The following is a 16,803-nucleotide window of genomic DNA, read 5'->3' as shown; positions in this document are numbered from 1 at the left end:
CTAATTCATTCTGTGTGTGTGTGTGCGCGCGCACGCGCGTGCTGTGTGTGAATGTGCTGAACAGTTATTACAAAAACTCTCAAGATTGAGACTTGAAAGCAGTTATAAGTAAAACTGAATACTACCATAAAATAAGCAGGTTTTGCTACACAATAGCATTCATAGCATAAGTGATCATCAGGATGAAGAACAGAAATCCTTTTAAGCCATCAAATAAATTTGAAATACTTGATACTTTCGTAGACTTCCCCCCCAAAATTCAAAGCTTTTCCACTGCAAGCAGTAAATCGTGAAAGGTGATGCAGAGTCGAAGTAACTGTTTTTACAGATTACTTTAAAACAGTGCGTGGTTTTTATCTTTTTGTTCCAAGTACCAGATTGCACTTGGTGCAGTAATAAAGATTCCAACCCCGCAGTGATAGTCATCAAGTTTAGCACAACCGGAGCATCTGTCAGAACATAAAAAGGATTCCAGCTTTTCATTAGCCTGTGTTGTACCAGATAGGCTATTTTACAGCATGCCCACCAGCCTGTTAAAAATATAAGACAACTGAAAGTTCTGAAAGCACTGTTTGAAATGAGGCAAACCCAACTGCAGGAATACAATATATTACTGTTTTGAAGAGGTGCTACTTAAAAGTCAGTTACACCTAAGTATTAAATTTAAAGCCACTATTAAATTAGCTTGTAGATGGTACTGTTTGTCACAGAAAACATTCAAGAATTGTATTTCTGAGCCTCTATCTAACAACCGCTAGATACCACAATGCTAGACCGCAATGCTGCTGAATCACAGCAAAATGAAAACCAGTTACCTCCAAAACAGAGCAGGGTCAGTCTGAAATAAAGTGTAACTTCTTTTGCAGGGGCAGACCTAGGAACAGCTTTCTATCGCCTCACGTAATTAAGCGGCAAACCGTAAGCAAGGCAGTTATGTCCTTTGCTAACCAAGACAAGAGTCCTCTTACGTTGCACTCACCATCACCAGCCTGGTTCAACCCACAGCACACCCACCACAGAAGAGAAGAAAACTGCCAGCAAATACAGGGGAGAAACTTCCAGGGACCTTTTTGGCAAAATAACGCAAAAAGGGCAGAGCTCAAGGCATTCTTGTATGTGTGCCTGGGCAAGCAAGCTGAGTGAGTGATACAGAAAGCTGGAGTTAAGAAATTAATCTAGCAGCTTCTAGAAATGAAGGGAAAAAAATGAAACAAAACTAGGTCAGGAATATACGAGCAAACAAAGAAATGCAATGGCAACACTGAAGCATAATGGCGTTAGGGTGCACAAAGCAGCACAATGAAAACCAAAGTTACAAAGACGAAGCTAAGCATAGTGACTGTCAGTCACGGACAGAAAATGGCCAAAACCCACTGATTTAAGGAATGGCAGTACAGAATCCATATCGGACACCAGTGAGAAACTGTTTGCTGTAAATTAACGAAACTGGAAAAGCTGAGAAAAAAAATCCATGAACCTAGGATAACATTGGATTCATCATCGAAATATCTTCAATTTAAAGAGGCGTGAAGGATCTCCACACTCATGAAGTGTGTTATTTACGTCACTTACACCTCAATTCATCCTGTAAACTGAGTTTTATTCTTTCTCTGATTAGCGTCCCTTACATCAGTTACTTTTTAAAAAATCAGATGGAAAGCATACATCTGCCTTCAATGCCCTACTGAAGTTTTTATTGTTAATCCCCAAATCACTTCTTCTAGCTACCTCCCACTGTGCCAGCCCTTTGTCAGAAAGTATATTAGTAGACCAGCCTAAGCCTTCACCCTCTCTGCATTGCTACTACCTAATACTAGGTGTCAGTGAACAGGATGGAAAACATTTTTCCTGTCTAACTTTGCTCTTCTCATTTTGAAAGAATTACTCAAAGGACGTGTATTGCTGCATTTCAGAGAAGTTAGTATTCTACAGAAAATGTCAAAATCATTCTCTGTTTTGTCTGCTATGCATCTCCATTATCCTTCTCACTGTAAGCCAGGCACTCAAGCAAGCCGAACGTCCTGAAACAAATCATGCACAGCCTCATTTATATACCAGTACTAGGGTCAAAAAGCTAACCGGCTCTAAAATTGGTGTCTCTCTCTTACCTCTGAGAATGAGATGCAGAGTCATTGACAGAAAAACCTTAATCTTTTTGGTGGGGACTAAATCCACAATCTACTGGTTGCTTAGTCTTCTTTTAAATATTATATTTATCTCCATAATTCTGGGCTATCTATTTTTATGAGCGGGCATGCTGTCAAGATAAACTTGCACTGGGAAGCACTATATACGCACAGCCTCCTCCACAGACAGACACACAGTCCGGCAGCCGTGCTTCCCACTCCAGCTTCCAGGCATGGGTAACATGTACCTAACCTACAGGCACCAGTCACTTCCCAAGCAAGTGTGACTTAACTGCCTTCCTTCAAAGTTATCCTTCATGAGTCTGGAATACCTTTTTTTAAAACCTAATCATCTATTCATCTGTTATCTCTTAAATAAAAACCCTACTTCACACCATTTTCACAAGTCTTTAGGGGGCTGAAAAGAGGCAAATAAAGAGACTAAGACTTAAAAGGGGTATTTCTAGAACATGCAATACTTCCATATTTCCAATACTTGAAAATTTACTTTCCAGCAAGTTACCCAGTGTGTAGACTCATTTAGTGTGCTTCAAGACACAACAGCATATACTTATTTCTGTAATAGAGATAATCAGTTCATACCTTTCAGAGCATACTGTGGCATCATTATAGAAAAGTAAGATCTCAAAGGCTTAAAGAGAAAAAACTTACACAAATGTATTGGAAGTTTATAAAATGTAACACAAGCTTTGTAGTTGTAAAATCAGTATTATTCACCATTACACTCATATGATGTCAAAACAAAACATAAAGATCAGGTCTTCTTTCATTTATGCAAACAAATATATCATTAGTCGGTGTTCTGACAAGGAATTTGATCCAAGTTGGAATCCCTTTTAGTTCACATTCTTTGTTAAAAAAAAAAAAAAAAAAGTGAGATTCTTTCAAGGAAAGGAAATGAAACTTCCATGTTTTCGTACAGCAGAACTTCTAATGAGCTGATATATCTGAACACCTTCTCTTCCGGCCGATAAAAACTGAGCTAAGAGAGATCGGCTTTTGTCAAATTTACGGGCTTTCAAAAGAGCAGATATTAGCTAGCCATGTGTATTATTACAACAACTAAGTGACTATTTCTTAAGTTGTTAAAGGAAGAAAGTGGGTACTTAGTGCTTTACAAATACCATTTTGTAATGTCATTTGCCTTAGTATCGAGAAGAAAATCTTCTGCACTTGCAAAATTCCTCGGAAAGTAACCAACAGTGTACTGCTCACTATTTATGAAGTGATTAGCATAAACAAACTTTTAAGCTGTCACCAGTAAAATACTGCCTGTAAATGTTCTGCCCTCTCTCCAGGTTAAGTTTATGATCTGCTTTAGTATATGAGCAACTGTAATTACAGTAAGTCATACATTTCAAGACTACAAAAATCTCTCTAAACTCTCAAACCATACTAAGTGTATTATTCAGTATGGAGCAAGACATTGTGTATTTGAAAAAGCAACACTAACAAGGTTTAGACCAACAATTTTTCCCAAAAATTCCTGAAACAAGAAATAAATACTTATAAATGAGAACAGCAGAAAAGTAAGGTCTCTGAATTAAACAGCATAGCTTCTATCAACACACAACAGAAACAATTTATGTCATGTAGATTCAACATTTACTAATTTGACAATAATTTTAAAAATTAAAGTTTAGAGCTGCTTTATGGCTACCAGTGGAAAATAAAAATAGCTTTTTTCCTCTTTCCCTCCCTCCCCATCCTGCTTTAAAAGTCAGAAGATGTGGGGTTGTAAAAACCTGAAAAAGGAAATGGTATGTGTGAAGTCAGCAGTTCAGCAAAGCGGCTGACTGGCCATTAACAGCTTTAAATATTCTTAAAATGCCAGTCTTCCCACATGAAAGGGTATTTTAATGTTATATTCAAATAAATAAAAAATACAGCTCGCAGTGCTTACATTTCTGTCTTTAAGTAAAACTGCCAGTTTTAGTTGTTTACTAGTACATATTTACAGTAGTACAAGAGTTCAACAAATTGTTTAAACATTTTGGTGAATTCAGCTCACTGAAACCTCTGTACTGTTTTCCACTTCCCCCTTCAAGCCTGGAGTACTCTTCCTGAAAACATTCATCATCATTATTCAACCTGGTTTTGTTCAAATGCCTAACTGAAATTTCTTTCATAAGCTAACTAACTAAATTATGCACACCAAAAAACCCCAACAATTTTGTATGATTAGCACTGGCAAAGAGCTACATACCTGCATGAAATTCTCTCTACACCCAGATACATCTCCTCTGCCTTCAGCTCAGCCTCCCTTGACACAGACGAGAGCTCTCGAACTATTTGTTCTGTGAGGCACTGAGCATACTTTTAGCACAGTGTAAATACAGCAGGTAAGGGAGAAAAGAAATTGTTGTTGCAAACGTAGTTAAGAGATGCCCAGATGCTAGAGATCCCTATAGAGCTCTTCTGCGCTTGTCTTTGGCAGAGAACAAGCGATACCACCAGCTTTAAAAGCAGTAGTCACAGAGAATATGTGTACATAAGTGGACAAGGGGGAGAAAGACAAGCAGAGGAGGGATGGTGAAAAAGGGATTTTACAACCTCTTAGGCAACTTTGGCTCCAAACTTGAAAAGGACTGTGGAAGCTCGGTTCAGATATGATCTAACAGCTCTCCACATACCGCGTAGCTGGCAAATCCATCCCTGTGGTCCAGATTTTTTATTCACCCAACAGAGTATCTACAGAAACACAAACACCTTTAGTCTGATGCAGAAATCTATGAAAGTCAAATAGAGTGCACAATGTATTTATTTTTTTTCATTGAAGGCATGGAGAACAGTCTTGGGACATTTCTGCACAGGATCAGTCTGCTGCCAGCACCCCAGGAGGAGTTAGCTTGTTTCAGAGCAACACGCTTGTCTCCCCTTGCTTGTACTCAATGCCAGCAGCAACATACTTCTGCTACCATCCTTTCCCAGTGCTTAAAGTATCTGTTTCTCTCTCCCCACTTGAGAATCCAAACAACACAATGTTGGCTTGGACTCCCTGCCACTGTATATTAACAAAGGCAGAACTTGCCTCACCACGTCTATCTGCTGCTGCAACACTCTGCGGTGTACCCTGGCTTATACAATGGGACAACTACATCGGTCCCACGTACTGGTGTCTAATCAGGGCACAAAAACCAAACCAACCAGAACTAAATAAACCCTTAAGCAATTTCCTGATAGCTCCCCCTTCCAGAGGATGTTTCAGAAGGGCAAAAACCCCAGAGAGCTGCTTGCAGTCTCCAGGCTCACCCATATCCCCACACTGGGCTCATCTGTGCTGCTGGTACTGGTGGCTGTGCTGTTTCCCCAACTTCTTATTTCTCTAACCAAAAAGGAAAATCCTTCTTTAATCCCCTTATACAAGGGAAGGAATTCATCCTCCATGCAGATGTCACCAAAAATATTTGTCCATCTATTTGGACAAACATTCACAAGCACCATTCAGTGCTACTAGACATTTCTGTAGCTAACAAAGTGCCAACAGGTCAGAAAAGACAAGACAACTCCTAAGTGCTCAAAGGACTAGACAGCTGCAAATACTCAGCTGTACTGTTTGCTGCACTCTTCAAAAATGGAAGAAGATGAAAGACCTAAAGCATCAGGAACATCCACGGCAAATCCTTGTCTCTTTCCCACTTCCCAGGTCAACTTTCCGATTATTAAAAAAAACCCACAAAAACAGGTGAAGCAGGCTGTAACGGGGCAACCTCCTCCACCTCTTCCTCAGTACAGCTGCACACCTGTCACTGGTTGTGTGCGGCTCCAGCCCATGACAGAGGCAGAGCATCTCCCCTTCTGCTATTTCTGGAGATCACCTTTCTCGAGGCAATCCCCCCTCCCTCCACCACCCAGTGCTTACACCTTTGAGCACTGGAGAATATTCAAACAAGGACCTAGGTAGCGTTTTCCTACAACAAGCTGAAAAAAAAAGTTTTCCAGCTAATTTTAATACTGTTCATTTTCTGATTAAAATCAGTACATATCTTTTGACCTTTCCAGAAAACCACTGTCTGCCTCTTTATAGCACTCCACTGCAGGGTACACATACAAGAGATTGAGAAGTGCCATCAAACATGCTACAGCCCTTTTAATCTCTGAGCCCCTGTCAGACGATAGTGACAATAAGGAGTTCCACCCAATTTAGCAGCTTTGATACCCTTTCACATTCCTCCATGTACAAGACTCACTTTTACAAACTGTGCTTTTTAAATGGGCTTTTAAAAGTGCCCCATGAATTGCACTCCTTCCACTGAACCTTCCTGCATTAATCTCTGATAGATTCCATACAGTACATAAATAATGGTACAGGCTTCAGTTTAGGTATGCACCTCATTAAAATGGTTCTACCCTCTTCTAGGTTTTATAAACTTCAGATGCTCCCTGAACTAATGTATGCTAGAGATGATGAAAGGCTCAGCCTTGTCTCTGCCCTAGTCTAAATGGGGTATCATATTACCTTGAGAAGACAACAGACTTCGATTTCCATCAAAGAAGTTCATCCCTTTCATGAAAGACTGAATTCCCTTGGTATCTTAAATAGAATTTGACCTGATTTGTGAAGCTGAAGGCCTAAATCAAACTATTTAAGCAGGACATCTACCTTTAATGCAATACCTTCCTTGGTTTTAGATGACAACGTACAAATGGGGAGCTGCACAGAAAACATACCATTTATGGGTAAAAAAATTTCAGTCCAAAACACTGTTCATACTTGAGCTGCATATAGCATTATTCTCACAAATCCAAAAAAGTACTTTAGGATTCCTTTGGACATAAGATGCCTAGACAGCATCTTCCCTGTGGAGCACAAAGGCTACCCCCCTCCTAAAACAAGCAAAAGGGCACTAAAATTCTGTTAAAGGTTTCAGTATTTCAGAAAGACTTTGATATTAGTCTCTGCAAGTAATTCAGAAAGGCAGGAAGAGTGGACATGGAAGAACCACAACAAGCACACACTTAATATTGCACCAATTTAGATCCAAAATGATCAACCACTACCCATAAAGCAGGCACCTTTGTTAAAGTCCAGAACTATGAACCTGTCTTGAACCTACGCTGCTGAAATAAGAGACACATGTAACTTACCATCACAAAGAAGTAGTGTATACTTCTTCAATTCATTTAGATCTAAGATAAGAAAATACTGGATTTTTGGTCCTATTCTAAGGACATCGAAACTAAAGCTGTTACTTTTTGTGACAAGGATCTTAGGAGGAGAGTTGCTAAGCATAGGAGACAGTATATCCCCTCTACCACAAATGGCCTAGTTGTATATACCTGTGCCCAATGTCCACTGTATGCAAGAGAAAGTATCAGAGCAAGCCCAAATAGAAGAGATAAGGTGGCTTGTAAAGACCTCTGAGGGTTATCATCACTATTTATGCATCAGTTATTCTTTGGCTATGTACCTTCTGCAGATAAAAGGGGAGCCTGCTCCCTGTTGGCTCAGGTACCTGAAGCCACCCCTCCACTCTTGCAAGCCCCCCTTGCCCATCCCAAAAGACCATAGATAGATATACTTGAGGAGATCACAGATACGGGATACCAGTTTTAGGCAACCTGAGGAGTTTACACACACACCCACAAGTGGACTGAGCTGGTCACTCACCAAATCATCTCTTGCTGCTCCCAGGAGCGAGAGGCAGCATTGCTGCTCCATGGCCAGCACTGCTGCAGGAGTGAGGGGTAGCACGAGCTGGGTACACACTCTCAGCCCTCACTGCCCACGCAGGTCAAGTCAGCTGGCAGGTGCGTGAAGGTACAAAAATGGTATTTACACAGAAATATACTCTTAAAATAAACTACAACTCACTTAAGGACTTAACTGTTTCACTTTTTAGAGGCTATACCTCAAGCAAATGAATCATCTCTCCACTTAGACATCGTAAGTAAAGCTGTTCACACACACCACATGTACCTCACCATTATCAGTCATCGCTACAATGCGAAAATAAACATAAGCGCATATAACTAATATTAAGGCTTCCTACCACTACATCAAGGTATCACCAAATTATAGAACACCTGGACCTTAAAAGAAGTCTTCAAAGAAGCCGTACAAATTGTATTAGTAAAAACACTCTCATATACCAAAACACAAATCACAGTAAAAAAGAATCATTCACCAAATCGCACCAGAACGTTAACAAATATTCTGGGACTTCAAACTGCATTGAGCCAAAAACTGCAAATCAGAAGTATTTGCAAAAGTACCAGGACTACTATATGTGATGAAAACACCTGTAACATTCAAGCACAAATAATTTTCCATTTAACATTTCCATTGTTTCACATTTACAAACTGCTCTATTAAGCCTCAACAACTTTATAAGGGATTTTCTGGCTCTTCCCACATGCCAGAAAGATCTCAGAGTTCTGGGCCATTTATGTTGCATGTCTTACACTTTAAAGAACACAAACGGTATAGTCCTTTACATTTAAGATTTTAATCTCTGGAAGAAGCAATCAGCACTAAGGCTGGGTGCCTAAGGCTATTTCTTGCAAATGGGAATGAACAGAACTTTAAATGCCTTGCAGTTGCGGAGGTCAAGAAGTTGGCTGACAGCCTCCCTTGTGTAGACTCCTTGAAGCAGTGTCCCGGTCTCCTGGCTGTAATTTGTTCTATATTCACACTTAGAAAATATTACAGTAGACTGTCAAAAGGCATTTTCAAAGATTATCTTAAAACATGCAAGAATAACTGTGTGTTTCACCCATCCTTGTTTGAGGTAGGTGTATCCAGACGAGTAAGAAAGCCAGCCGCAGTGTCCTGGACAGTTAATGACAAATGTCATTTCCTGTTAGCGATGCTATTTAATATCAAGGGATAATTACTGAGAACTTAATTTCTCCCCATACATCCACTCCACTATGGATCGACTGCAGAGGCAGAGGGAGTAAACAGGGCTCGCTCACAGCTCACGATCCCATTGGAACAGAAAGAAAAAAATGAGGCAAAATCACAAGACAGACAACCATGTGCAAAGGGCAGAAGGAGCTACCTACGTTTGTTTCAGGCTTTTTCGCGTTCTCTCTTCTTAAGTAAAGCCGCATCACTGTTTTATACACACAACTTACAGACCGATATTGGAATTAATACTTCCTCAGTACTACAAATTTCACACTAGCAAAAACAAAGTTACACTTGGTTTTGTAAAGGAAACACTCTCCAATGCCTCTTTTGAACTTGAGCAGCTACTCCAGAAAAGAACACCTCTGACTTAACAAGGGCACAGTGTCTGCAGGCAGCAAGGACAGCCACAGCAAAGGGAAAAAGAGGCATCTGCACATTCAAAGTAGGAATATACAAAGTCTGAGGAAACATATTTTAGAGGACTGTCACTGCTTCTTCCCTAACCTCCCTATTTCAAGATCAACACTTAACATATGACCGAATTTTAAGAACATTCTAATGAGAGACAGTCACATTTGCATATCTACACAGCTTGTAATTGGTGTGAAAGGAGTTTATACTTGCAGCTATAACACCTAATCAAAAGCCAGCATTTGTTTTTGCTGAATCTGAACACTACTATAAAAATATACAATACCAAGCAACCTGAAAGATATTACACAAATATTATGAACTTATTACACAAATATTACGACCTTATTACACAAATATTACTACAGATTTACACCAAATAGAGAAATAGAACATCAACTCCATCAGCTGAGTCTCAAACAAAATCCGTAAACATTACTTTCATATTCAAGACCAGACTGTGTTAAAGTTAAAAGCTGTACAAGTACTTCCAGGTCTCGACTTCAGTTTTACCATATACTCTTGGCCGCTGCCTCCCGCTTGCATTACTGCGAAACTTCCCATAAATAAAGTACCAACAAGAGTGTTTTTGATGTACTTTTCCTTTACATCAAGTCAAGTAATATCATCCTTAAATAGTACTTACATTTTACCATACCCTAAGGGAGAAAACCAGCTCCCCCTGCCCCCAAGCACGCAGCCTGGTTGCACGAGTAATTTCCCTGGACGCGCCGCCAGTGAGCCCACTCATGTGGGCTGTGGGTTACTGTGGTCTGAGCAGCACTTGATAGTGGCCTGTGGAGAACCGGTACACCGCAAAGCGTTCACTCCCCTATTTATTACCTGATGTTAATAAGACAGCTTCAAACATAACTAACGCAGCGAATGCCTTACTGTCATTACTCTTCGCATCTCCACAAGTGCTGCTGTTGTTACTGACCCTAAGTGACTGCCTCACCGACTGCCTTTCTCTGCCACTTCCAAAAAGTAAGGTGCAGTATGAAAGCTCTAAAAATCCAGAGTTTAAGACTGCTACTCTGAATAATTAAAAATTCAGAACCAGTCAAACTTGAAGAGCTGTTTACAAGTCAGGCACAGGACACCCTGAAAAGCTACCGTCATATCTACAAAGCCTATGCTTTTTAAGTTTTAATCACCAAGCCTACACTAGTCAGAATATGCATGAGTCACAAGTGAGGTTTACATTATTAGAACTCACTAACATATCAGTATTTCGCCTCTTCATTAAACCTTTTAGAATTATTTTTGGCTATCTCCTATAGCCAAACTCATCAGTGAGAAACAGAAAATAACTGTAGGGAAAGACTTCAACTTTAAAGTGCGGTAAGTAACTAGCTAGAGATTTTTAAAAAACACTTAAAGTGTCTCTTTACTCCTAAAGAATAACTGAGCGTAAAATTTAACTTGAACGTTAATTTTATTACTACAGCACTGCAATCTGCTTTGCAGGTTGTCCCAGCAGCTAAAGACAGCAATGATGCACAACACCGTAAGAACAGAACTTTTCATACCTGAACCGCTTTCCTAGGACCATCCCGCAGCTATGGAAAATACCATTCCCCACGCAAGACAACCCCTTTCAGCCGGCGATCAACGCATGCCATACGTGCAGTTTAACTCTGAAGAAAACGGGAACGGTGCCGCAGCGCATGGCAAGCCGACCAGTGCCCCCACGCCCCGCCGCCCTTTCGCCGCGCAGCCTTCAAGCAGCTCCCCCAACCTCCTCACCAAACACAAGGGCACGCTCCGCAGTAGCCAATTTTTAACACGTATCCCCTTTTCCAGGTTAACCACCGTTTCCCAGGACCCCGCCAGCCGCCGCGGCAGCGAGGAGCGGGGCGGGGGCAGGCCCAGCCCCGCCGCCCCGGCCAGGAGGGCGCGGAGCCGCCGCCGCCGCCGGGGGAGGCAGCGGGGCCGCCCCGGCCGGGGGAGGCGTGTCCTCCCCGCGCTCCTGTCAAACGCCGCCGGACCCGCTGCTCTGGCGGGCGGCAGGGAGCGGGGCCCGTCCCGGGCGCAGCCCCGCCACGGAGGCACCGGCGCGGCGGGCAGCCGGCGGCCCGGGACAACGCCAACTCGCCCCCCCCCCCCCCCCGCACGGCTGCCCCGGGTCCCTCGGGGAACCTCCCGCGCCGCCGTTGCTCACCGGGGCTCCCGCTGCCCGGGAACCGCGACCTCCTCCCCCCCCCCCCACCCGCCCCGAGAGGAGAAGCAGAGCCGCCGCGCTCCTCTCGCCCGGGGAGAGGCTCCCGCCGCGCCGCCCTGGCAGCTGCGCCCCCGCCCCAGCCACCGGCCGGCTGCCGCGGGCGGGGGGCGGCGGGAGCTCAAGCCCGCCGGGGAGGGGAGCGGGCAGCTCCGAGAGGCCGGGACGCGGCGCCTGAGCCCGGGGCAGCCCCGGCCGGACCCGCCGCCGCCTCCAGCGCGGCGGGGCGGGCAGGGGTCGGCAGCCGGAGGGCCCCCCCCCCCCCGGAAAGGAAGGAAGGGGACGGGGCCGAGGGGACTGGGCCGCCGCCGCCGCTCTCCTTTCCCCGCGACGCCCAGCGCGGCCGGTGGCGGGCAGAGGTCGCGGTGGGAGCCCGGGGAGGGGGCGCGACCACCGCCTCGCCTCCCGGTCTCTCCCCGCTCCTCCATTCCCCTGCCCGCCGCTGCGGGCTGCGCCGCCGCCACTCACCGGGCGGGCGGGAAGCGGGTCCCCGGCAGCGGCTCCCGCGCCTGTCAAGCCGCTCCTGCCGTCGCCCGCCTCACGCCGCCGCCATGTTCCGGGGGCACCGCGCATGCCCGGCAGCGGCACCGGGGGCGCGGGCCGCCTCCCCCCCCCCATCACCCCCACCCCCGCCGACCCCCTTCCGCCCGCCGCGGGGGGAAGCGGCGGCTGCGCGGCCGGGGGTCCCGCGTCCCTCGCCGGGGGCAGCCGGCATCCCCGCACCTCGCCCATACCTGCGGGGGGCGGCCCCGCCGGAGCGGGCGCGTTAGGGGCAGAGCCGCCCCGTCCGGGGTGGCCGTGTGGCGGCCCCGAGCGCAGCGCGGCCGGCGGGGCCCCGGCCGTTCCCCTCCGCTGCCTCCCCGCGGTCTTCCCGCGTTCAAACCTGGCGCCGTCCCCTCGCGGAGCGCCCCGCTCCCCGGAGCCATCTTGCGGCCGGGCGGCCCGGGCCCAGCGGCCCTTCGGGGGGCGGCGGCCGGGGCTTCGGCGGGAACGGCAGCGGCCGCCACACCGGCGCACGTCCCCGTCCCCTTGCTGCGGCGGGGAGGAGCGGGACTTGGGGGGGCGCCGGCGGCTGGGCAGGGCAGGGCAGGGTCAGGATCGGCGGGGGCTCCGCGGTCCCGCGCCCGGGGAGAGGGAGCGCCTTGTAAGGGGGGAGGTTACCCCACGGCAGGTGTTTTCTGTCGGAGACCGCGGTGTGAGCGGTTAGCGTCTGGAAGACGCGTGAGGAATCGAAGGCGAGGTGTTCCGCGAGGAAAGGCCAGGCAACCGCCGCCCCGGCTGCCGGCGGTCGTTCCCGCCTGCCCCGGGCACCGCCAGCGCCGAGGTAGCGCCCCGCAGAGCCGGTTCGCGGCGTCGGGCCGCGCTCGGCACGGCGGCGGCAGGAGCGGTCGCAGCTGAGGCGCGCCTGTCCTCGTCGGTGCGCGGCCGCTTGAGAAATGGTGTGCGATTGTTCGGGACCCGCGCTTACGAATAGCGCGTAATAGCTGAAAAGCACCCCTTGGCGTTTGAGGGGGCGCGTTCCCGTTTTATAAGCTCTGGGTGTTTGAGTTCAGACCCCGAGAGGCGTGTAGGCGTCTCTGGTGAGAAACCATCTCCTGAACGCTGTCAGCCTTCGGGGCTTTCCGTGCCCAAGTTGCATCCTCACTACTTGCATCACTTGAAAGTGAAGTTTTAAATTCAAAACTAAGCTACGGTCACAAGAGTGAGATTCTAGGAGGCTTTTTAGTGGAGAAAAAAACCAAACTCAAATACACACCCAAAAGACCCTCAAACTCTTCTATATGAGAGTGAAATTGATACAGCCCGCTTTAGTATCCTGCATATATTGCAAGTTACTGCTAACTGCTTTAAGCACTCTCATAAGCACTAAATGGTTCTTCAGAAACAAGGAAAATGAGTCCTTTCCATAAATTATAAAAATCTAATATTTAGGCAACATCAGAGAAACAAGTAAAAATATGCTAATCCAAGCGATGAAAAATATACAAGAGAAAGGTGAAGAAATACTGAAACATGCTTACAGAAAATCTTTATAGCCAAGTGTGGTATGCTCATAACCAATGCAGATGGACGCTGCTGAATTTGAAATATTTTCCCCTTTCTGTCATCCTGAACTTTCGCAGGAAAACGAGAGATCATGTTCATTATAGAGACGGATACAGAAATGTGCCAAGTGTCACAGAATAAGTCCTTGGGAGACACAGAGGAAACAGAAACATATTTTAAAGATATCCTTTAAACCCAAGCCAGTGCTAGATATAACATCTGAGGAATCTGTTCCCTGTGAGCCACTGGGACAAAATACCATTCGTTTCTACAGCTATTGCTGCAGAGCCTGTCAAATGTGAACTGGTGCAGTCCTCTACCTGCTCGTAATTTTCCCAGGAGGCTGAAATCAGGAAGCCCGGCCAGCATTAAGCCTGCTTCTTAGACCCCTGATCTGGTGAAACTGAGAATAAACAATAGACATAAAATAACTGTCTACAAGATCACAGATACATCACCAGTAAAAAGAGCAGAACAGAAGAAAACTTCTAATACTCTCTTCTAATCCAGGAGCCGAATGGGTCCATAATGCCTTCACATGTGTCTTTCACCTACGAGCTATAGCTGATGTAAAGCAAACAATTTCTTTGCAGGATTATTAGAAAAGGAATAAGAAGTCCTGCCTGCTTCCATTTTCCAGCAGAATTATGAGCTTGTTTTCTGGTGACTCACCCATCATCTTTCATTTTCTTTTATAGGGATTAAACTGAATTATTTGGGTCAGAAAAGCCAGGCAATTTTTAAGTTCTCAGTGTTCTTCACAAAGAGAGAGATCAACACCTGTATGTATATGTATATGTATATATGTATGTGTGTATACATATATGTGGCTTCACAGGTTTTTTGCAGGGAGATTCTGTGATTTTAGAAAGAAGCAACAACATCAAAACAAAATCAAAATGTTTCATGGAGGTAGACTCCAATGAACTCATACAACTGGTCAATATGGTGTTCTGGGAGGTTGATGCAGGCAAAAAAGATGTTTTAAGAGAGCAGGCAGTTCCTCAAACAAATAACATAAAGAGTGTGAGTGAACTATCCATGCAGAAGAGGTAAGGGGCACATTAAAAGATCAGCCTGGCTGTCACAAGCTCTTCCTGAACCTCAGATGGGAATGAAGCATCCAGAAAAGAGAAGCTGGGTCAGGTTACTTGGGAGACCTACAAAAGCGTAGCCTGATCGTGCAGGGATGAAATCAGAAAAGGTGGCGGAAAATGAGATGCAACTAGCAAGGGATATAGGGAGTAACATGAAATCATTTTAAGTACATTACCAGAAATGGAAAAGAATCAAGCAAATGATTACTCCAGTATCAAGCAGAACTGCTAAGGTTTTGACAGACAACACTGAGAAAGCCAAGCTTAATATTTTTGCACCTAATTTTGATTTTTTTTTTTTTTTAAATATCAGGCATTATTGATACTTGCGAAAACAGACAGATTTCAGACTTGATTATCGAAGGACCAAGTGAGAAATTATTCAGACGGAATTTGCTGCTTTTCCATCAGCTGGACTTAAAGAACTGGCTGATGAAATCTCAGTTACGAGTGGTTATCTTTGAGAACTTACAGTGGAGGGATATCACAGGACAGAAAGGGACAAACAGTATTGTTGAAAGGAAAGAAGGAAATAGGAAGTTATATACCAATCTATTTAATTTCAGTGCCCAGAAAAGATACTGGAACAAGTAAACAGGCTATTTTTAAGCACTTGCAACACAACAAGTAACAGCCAACACAGCCTTGTCAAGAACAAAAGGTATCAAACAAATCTAGTCTGTCTTGCAACAAAGTAAGAGGAATCGTCAGTAGAGGAGAAACATTGGATGTCATGTTGGATGTCACTTTAGTAATATTTTTGACGTGGTTTCATATGATATTCTTTGGGTAAACAAGGGAAATAATGTAGGTGAAGATACTTGGGGAGCTGGTACAAGCAGCTCGTTGTCAGAAGGATGTTAATGAACTCGGCGATGGTTCAGAAAACATGTTTACATAACTCCAGATTATACCGAACTGGGAGGCTTTAGCGTGCTGGAGGACAGATGTGGGATTTAGAAGGATTTTCACACACTAGAGATTGAGTCTGAAAAAAGGAGGGTACTATTCAACAGGGATAAGTGCACGCTGCTGGGCAGAGGCAGATATGATCAAGCTATACAAGCAGAAAAGGGGGAACTACTGGCTGTTCTGCAGGGAAAAAAAAGCTGCAATTATGTGAAAAAGAAAAAAAGAAAAAGATCTGTGGTTATGTGAATCACAATCTATACAAAGGGGACAATGTCAGACAGCTGCAGTGAGAAAGTCAAACCACGTAAAACAATACAGAAAGAGAAGCACAGACCCATTGTGAAACAGCCTGCTTTACATGGCCTGAGAAAAACTCAGTAGCCGTGGTCTGTCTGGCTTCAGTAAATATGTAGCCCGTGAAGAGGGCAGAAAAGAACAATATCTGAATGATTGGATATCTATAACATATGCCCTGTAAGGAAATTCTGAAAAAAAACCCAACAGGGATTGAGGTTGAAGCGGGGGAAAGTGGAAGAAGAGAAAATAACATACATAACTATACAATACAGATATGGATGTATATCAAATGCAGGAAAGACTGCTGTGAAGAGAAAAGGATGAATTTGCTCTCCGGTTCCATAGTGGCCAGGTCAAGAGAGAACAGGTTTAAAACACAGCAAGAAAGATTAGAAAATAAAAATGATAAGGGTAGGGAAGAAGATTGGCCGGGTGGTTGTCCAGCCTCCAACCTCCGACTCTTCAAGAAGAGCTAGGCACCGTGGGTCAGAGCTGGCACAGGCAGACCGGCCCTCGGCCGAGGGTGGACTCAGTCACCTTCCACGGCCCCTGCCAGCAACACGATGCAATGAATGCAAGCTTTCTTTAAGGCCGTTGGAAAGTATCAGCTTCCTGAGGGAAAGGATTTTATTGTTTCTGCAATGAGCACGCCGCTAGCTTCCGAAAATGAATCGTTGCAAAAAGAATTTTAAACTGCCTTCCTGTTTTCTGAGTCCTCCTTCTTTCAAGCTGTCACAATACGATTGTCCCATGTAACTAAGTATATTATAGATACACGAGAGATTGCACAGTTTCACTACCTGAAGAGAGCCGAAA

The 16,803-nt window shown here is 45.0% G+C and overlaps 1 protein-coding gene across 6 annotated transcripts in view; it reads right to left on the bottom strand.

Annotated features, from left to right (window-relative positions):
* Positions 1-12,268, bottom strand: part of SCML2 (Scm polycomb group protein like 2) — a 75,567-nt gene extending 63,299 nt beyond the window's left edge. For 3 of the 6 annotated variants that reach the window (XM_030020277.2, XM_041124816.1, XM_030020276.2), the window contains exon 1: positions 12,104-12,268. In XM_030020277.2, the coding sequence (XP_029876137.1) occupies positions 12,104-12,253 (150 nt within the window). In that variant the 5' untranslated portion in view covers positions 12,254-12,268. Of the gene's footprint in view, positions 1-11,163; positions 11,277-12,103 lie in introns of those variants that run through there. The other 3 variants (XM_030020278.2, XM_030020280.2, XM_030020290.2) reach the window with 3 other exon arrangements.
* Positions 12,269-16,803: the final 4,535 nt, after the last annotated feature.

Source organism: Aquila chrysaetos, chromosome 7 (genome assembly GCF_900496995.4).
Source record: "Aquila chrysaetos chrysaetos chromosome 7, bAquChr1.4, whole genome shotgun sequence".
Classification (NCBI taxonomy): domain Eukaryota; kingdom Metazoa; phylum Chordata; class Aves; order Accipitriformes; family Accipitridae; genus Aquila; species Aquila chrysaetos.
Note: the sequence above shows the minus strand (reverse complement) of the source record. Positions and strands in the feature narration are given on the sequence as shown.